This window comes from Erpetoichthys calabaricus, chromosome 17 (assembly GCF_900747795.2).
Source record: "Erpetoichthys calabaricus chromosome 17, fErpCal1.3, whole genome shotgun sequence".
Lineage (NCBI taxonomy): Eukaryota > Metazoa > Chordata > Cladistia > Polypteriformes > Polypteridae > Erpetoichthys > Erpetoichthys calabaricus.
This window is the reverse complement of record NC_041410.2, coordinates 41639528-41645527: the sequence shown is the minus strand read 5'-3', so window position 1 is coordinate 41645527 and position 6000 is coordinate 41639528. Positions and strand designations below refer to the sequence as shown.

The 6000-nt window shown below is 41.9% G+C and overlaps 1 protein-coding gene across 2 annotated transcripts in view; it reads left to right on the top strand.

The window, feature by feature from the left end:
* Positions 1-422: 422 nt before the first annotated feature.
* Positions 423-6000, top strand: part of LOC114668059 (RCC1 domain-containing protein 1-like) — a 19364-nt gene continuing 13786 nt past the window's right edge. For both annotated transcript variants that reach the window (XM_051920850.1, XM_051920849.1), the window contains exons 1-3: positions 423-878; positions 4097-4312; positions 5086-5239. In XM_051920850.1, the coding sequence (XP_051776810.1) occupies positions 488-878; positions 4097-4312; positions 5086-5239 (761 nt within the window). In that variant the 5' untranslated portion in view covers positions 423-487. The remainder of the gene's footprint in view (positions 879-4096; positions 4313-5085; positions 5240-6000) is intronic.

The following is a 6000-nucleotide window of genomic DNA, read 5'->3' as shown; positions in this document are numbered from 1 at the left end:
AACCGTTTCTGCATGGTGTAAGCTGTCGTGTGTAAAATAAGGCGGGTTCTGAAAATGCTCAGGTTTATTGTCACATATTTACAGTGAAATAAGGTGTTTATTTGCATGACCCGCACAAGCCGAGAAGCATCCGTAAAAAAATCAATAAATAAGTAAAACATATTGAATTTCTATTAAAAAAAGTTCAAAAACTTGGCTCCAGGAGCGATGAATGAATAAAGGATAAGAACAGCCCCTAAACCAAGCGCTGCAAATGCTAACTGATCTGATTTAACGCACGTATGTATATAATATCGCTAGACGTTTGATTAATATATTTTTCAGCATAAACGCTTTATACACGTAGGGCTCTTTAAACTAGAACACGTTCGTATACTTCCGCGCAATTGCTGCGCTGCCAAGAACTTCTGCGCATGCGCCAGTCTACGCACACAGTCACGTTGGAAACATCCTGACAAAAAAAAAAAACACGTTTTGAATATTTTGCATGTTCACGATGCTGGAGTGGTTCGGCTTTGGATTCAACCAGTTCGGACAGATTACTCCTATTGTTAGTGGAAAAGAAAAAATTCTGCTTCCACAAAAAATACAGACGTGCAACGAGTTCACTGAAGAAGTTACTGAAAACAAAATGAAGCTCACCAAGTCACACGCCGAGCAGGCCGAAGCAGAAGAAACCCGAGCGAGAGACTGTGGTGGGCAGCCCGAAGCAACAGAATCCAGAGCGACAGAAAGCAATTGGCGGGCACGAGTGAGCGAAAACCGTGGATTGGAAAGGAGCAACCTGTATTGTGAAGCGGATAATACGATTCGGGTCAGCTGGAGTCGAAGAGCTACTTTGCATAGGGCGAAACATTCAACGTGCTCTAAATCTCATGGTAGCAGTTATTTCTAAAGTACCCCAGTTAATTTCCTTTAGCAGTTCGTAGTTGGGGAGAGTAGAGTGGCGCAGTAAGTAGCGTTGCCATCACAAGGATGTAGCTTTTTTGAATTGAACGCCGTCTCCGTTTGTATTTTGCATGTTTTTTTTTTCCGTGTGTGAGTTCAGTCAGGTTAATTGTCAGTCCTGCATTGTACATCGCTACTGGAATAGGAAACCTCAGCAGTTAAGTGGGTTGAGACAGTTGTGCAATGTTATAGGTTACAGATCTGCAAATCACATTGCAGATGTTGCTTTCGTTTCTTAGTATTACACATAATACCATGAAATGCGTTAATAATAATTGGGTGTATTATTAAACAATGATAAATATTAATATTTTTAATATGATTATGGCATATTCCCAATGTCACCATCCAACCAGCTGTGATGTTTCTGATACACAGACAAGCAGTGAAATACTATCTAAAACCCCATTATAGTATCCAACAAATGTGCTCCTGTTCTGTCCTCCTGTGGAATGGATGTTAGAGTTGCACTATTTCATAAACTATGTTAGCTAGGGAATAATAACTGATAGGCCTAGTGCCTTGTGATGACAGAAATGCATCTTATTCCTTAGTGTTTGATTTTGCCAGAGCTTTGGGAAAGTGAAGACTGGATGTAGATGCATCCTTAACTGCTAAGAGTCATCGTAGGTAGATAAATAGAACTGTATTTGTCCCCAGGGGAAATTAGGCTTTTTAGAGAAGTTCTATAAATAAAGAAGTAGGTAGATAAGTAAGTAAGTAAATAAATATACACATACACACTTTGGTCTGAACATACACCAGAATGACTATAAAGCATGAAAATTAAAAAGAATGTAAACTTCTGACTTGGCTGTCACAGTCACAGTAAGGTATTGCATATTGTTGTTGGTATAAAGCAGTGGTCCCCAACCTTCTTGACAGCAAGGACCACTTTATTAGATACAGATTTTTCCACGGACCGGTCGGTGGGGGTGGGGGTTGGGGGGGGGGCAGCTTTATACACAATTTACATAACATTTCTATTATTATTAAGTTATTAAGCAGTTCGCATACATTTGCAACCCGAGATTTTTCTTCTTTTATTGCATATAACAAAGACATATGCTTTGCATTTGTCATTCCAACAGATTGCACATCACAAACATTAACACTGCTATCTTTCTTTCGTGTCTGCCGTTTCTATAGGAGGGTGACAATGAGTTAAATTCCAATGGATGTTTTTCAAATGTTGACAAGCAATAAGCAAAAGGAATCAATGAAAACCACAGACAACAAAAACAGCAAAAAAAAAAATAGTACAAGGAAAGTTCGAAGAAAGAGATTTTTTTTGCAATGTTTCTGTTTTGCAGATCGTTGTGCAAACGTGCACAACTGAGCTGTGACCACAGATCTAACTGCTTTGTGGATGATTTGTTCAAGCATTTCAAGGTCACTTCATTGTAATGTAAGCATCTGCTGAATGTACTTCGTAGTAACGTGATTTTTATAGACTCGTGTCATATGGGAAAACTGTCGGGACCATAAAAATAACTTTGTTGTAATACTCTCTCACCTTGGTCTCTCCCCTCTCTCTGCGCTGCTGCAAAGCCCTGCCCGCCAAGTGTTCTGAAAAGTCTGAGTGAGTCTCCGTTGCCGGCAGTTCTCTCACGGCCCGGCTGTCAGACGGCTGCTGCCCGGTAGTGGGCCGCGGACCGGGGGTTGGGGACCCCTGGTATAAAGGAGCCCTAGTAGCATTTCTTGATGCATCTCTGCTGAGTAATTCGCTGGCTGAAAGTCCTCCGTGTTAGTGTGTCAGAGAGAAATGTGTAGCATTGTTCATAATGGCACTGTTTTGTTTTAACTTTGCTGCTGTTTCCTTCGCTACTACCACTAGAGTGTTCCAGAGTCTGTCCTATAACTGAGTGTGCCCTTTTAATTAGCTTGTTGATTTGATGTGCCTCTCTTGAATTGATTTTTCCAACCCAGCACACCACAGCATAGAAAACTGCACAGTGGACATCACAGAGTTCTAGAAGATGTGAAGGATGCCACTTGCCACATTAAAGGAGCACAGCCGCTTAAGGAGAAATAGCTTTCTCTGCCCCTTCTTATATTATTCTCCTGTGTTCCAAGACAAGTCCAACCTGTCATTAATGTGGACCCCCCAAGTACTTATAGGAGTGGACCACCTCTACATCCTCTCCTTGAATAGTGACTGGGCTTAGAGGCTGTTTGGTCAGGTGAATATCTATAACCAGTTCCTTGGTTTTGCTGATGTAAAAAGGCAGGCAGTTCTCTTTGCACCAAGAAACAAACTTCTCCACCTGACTCCTATACTCTGTCTCATCCTCACTATCAATACACCCCATAAGTGCAGAATCATCTGAGGTGTTCTGCAAATAGCATGACCTGGTGTTATATTTGTAGTCGGAGGTGTACAGAGTGAAGAGAAAAGGAGACAGGCCTGTTCCTTGTGGTAGTCCAGTGTTGCTCACATTCATATCAGAGACACAGTCCTCGAGTGTCACAAGCTGCAGTCTGCCTGATAGATAGTCCATTATCCACAAAACCATAGTCTCATCCACCTGCATATGTCTGAGTTTACCCTTAACCTGGATGGCTGTATGTTATTGAATGCATTGGATAATCTCCAGCTTTGTCCAGGTGAGAATAAACCTTGTGGGGGGGCAGATAGATAATTGCATCCTCCACTCCTGTCTTTGTCCAATAGGCAAACAAGCAGTGTGCCCAGGTGGTCTACCACAAGAGAACTCCTACAGTCTAGGCCCAGTCTTGTAAAGGTCTTCATGATGTGAGACGTTAAGTGTCACTGGTCTGTAGTCATTAGGTGAAGAGGACCTTCCTTCTTTGGAACAGGAACAATGCAGGATGTTTTCGACAGCTGCTGCACTTTCTGAAGCCTTAGGGACAGACTGATGATGTGACAGAGGACACAGTTGATCCGCACGGGCCTTAAGAACTTGAGGTCTGACTCCATCTGGTCCCACAACTTTTCCCCTCTGTGTCGCTTTGTCAGCTTAGGGTAGTGTCTAGATTCACTAGTACTGTTGCCCCTTATCTCTATTGAAGCTGAGGCATGAATCCAGACAACTTCTCAGCATTAACTGAAGACATGAGTTTTTGTTCTTTTGACAAAAGATGACTTTTTGCTTTTTAGAAACATGTTTCTGTTCTCTATTCACAGGTGACAAAGGAGGCATCTGTTTGTATGGTTTTTGTTCCAGTTCATGTGGCCAGTCTATTTGTTTATGTACTCCAAAACTACATGACTGTCTTGATGCCATGATTAGTGAAAATTATTTGGTTGTGAAGTTTAAAGACAAAATAGAATCATGGAATATTGAAGAAGAAGAGAACAATCCTATATGGAGTATGGACATAACCCCATCTTTTATGGGAGGTATAGAATTTTAATTCTGCTTAAAGTGCTCTTGTGACAGTGTATGCCTGGGTATTGAGTACATATGTTGTGAGATAAAAGACACATGAATTTGCACGGTGGCACAGTGCTAGCACTGCTGCCTCGCAGTAAGGAGACCTGGGTTTGCTTCCCCTGTGTGGAGTTAGCATGTCCTCCCCGTGTCTGTGTGGGTTTTCTCCGGGTGCTCTGGTTTCCTCCCAGAGTCCAAAGACATGCAGGTTAGGTGCACTGGCGATCCTAAATTGTCCCTTGTGTGTGTGTGTGTGTGTGTCCTGCTGTGGGCTGGTGCCCTGACCGGGGTTTGTTCCTGCTTTGCACCCTGTGCTGGCCTGGATTGGCTCCAGCAGACTCCCGTGACCCTGTGTTAGGGTATAGCAGGTTGGATAATGGATGGATGGATGAATTTGGAAAGCCTGGCTTTGCAAACATCTTTAGCCTTTTTTGCCCTTTAAATAACATCATGGACTACACATCATTTACACATCTTATATGGTGTTTCAGATTGCATAAATGACTATTAATAAATAAGAATGAGCGAAAGGATGTAGGACTCAAGTTAGTCCTTATTTTGTGGAAGATAAAATCATACAGTCCATATTACACAAGAGGGCCATAAACAGGATACTGATAGTAAAAACTAAATATGGGATTGATGGTGAGGGTAATTTTTTGCAAGTTACGTCAGTTTTTCCACAGGTATTCTTGACAGGACATAATATTGTACAGTATATTCTTATGTTACTTTCTTGTAGACCTTCCTCTAGCTCCAGGAGGATATGTGGTTGCAAAGCCCCCTTTCTATAAAAGCATAAATATGCCGATCAGCGCTAAAAAACTCACACTTGGGGAAGAGCATGTAGTCTTACTGAGCACTGATGGAACAGTTTACACCTGGGGACTGGGAAGGTAAGTATAAGTGGTGCCTTTTGACATTCCAAACTATTATGTCATGGTGTTAAACTCCTAAAACACATAATATGTGCATTTTCTGCTGATGTGTAAAAAATTTAATAACAAGAAACATTGTTTTTAAACACACAAGACTTTGATTGATGACGAAAATTGAAAAACAACGAAAATGTTAGTTATAGCAAGGGCACGGTGGCACAGTGATATAGCTATGCTTCCTATTAATAAGGACACTGCAGTTTGCTCTCTGCTTGGAATTTGCATGTTCTCCCATTGTCCACATGGGTTTCCTCCAGGTGCTCCAGATTCCTCCCACAGTCCTAAAATGTACAGGTTTTCTGAATTTGCATTCCTAAATTGGCCCAAGTGTGTGCTTGGGGGTATGTTCACCCTGTAATTGACTGGTGACCTGTCCAGATGTTGTTCCTGCCTTGCACCTGATGATTTCTGGAAAAGGCTCCAGCTGCCCCATGACCCTGCCCTGGATTAGCGGGTTAGAAAAAGCACCTCTAAAGGAGACGTCTTTCAAATCCCATTGTTCTCTGTCTCTGAAGTTGCATGCTTTCTCTCCGTCTCCATGTTCTTTGTTTTTTTTTCCCAGTATTCCAAGTTTCCTCTCACATCTGAAAGACATGCCTTTTAGATTAATTGCTGAATTTAAATTGGCTTGGTTTGAATGTGTGTCAGCTTGTGTATGTGAGCTCTCCAATGGATTAGCACTTTGGTTCCTGATGCCAGCCATGACTACTATGAATTGA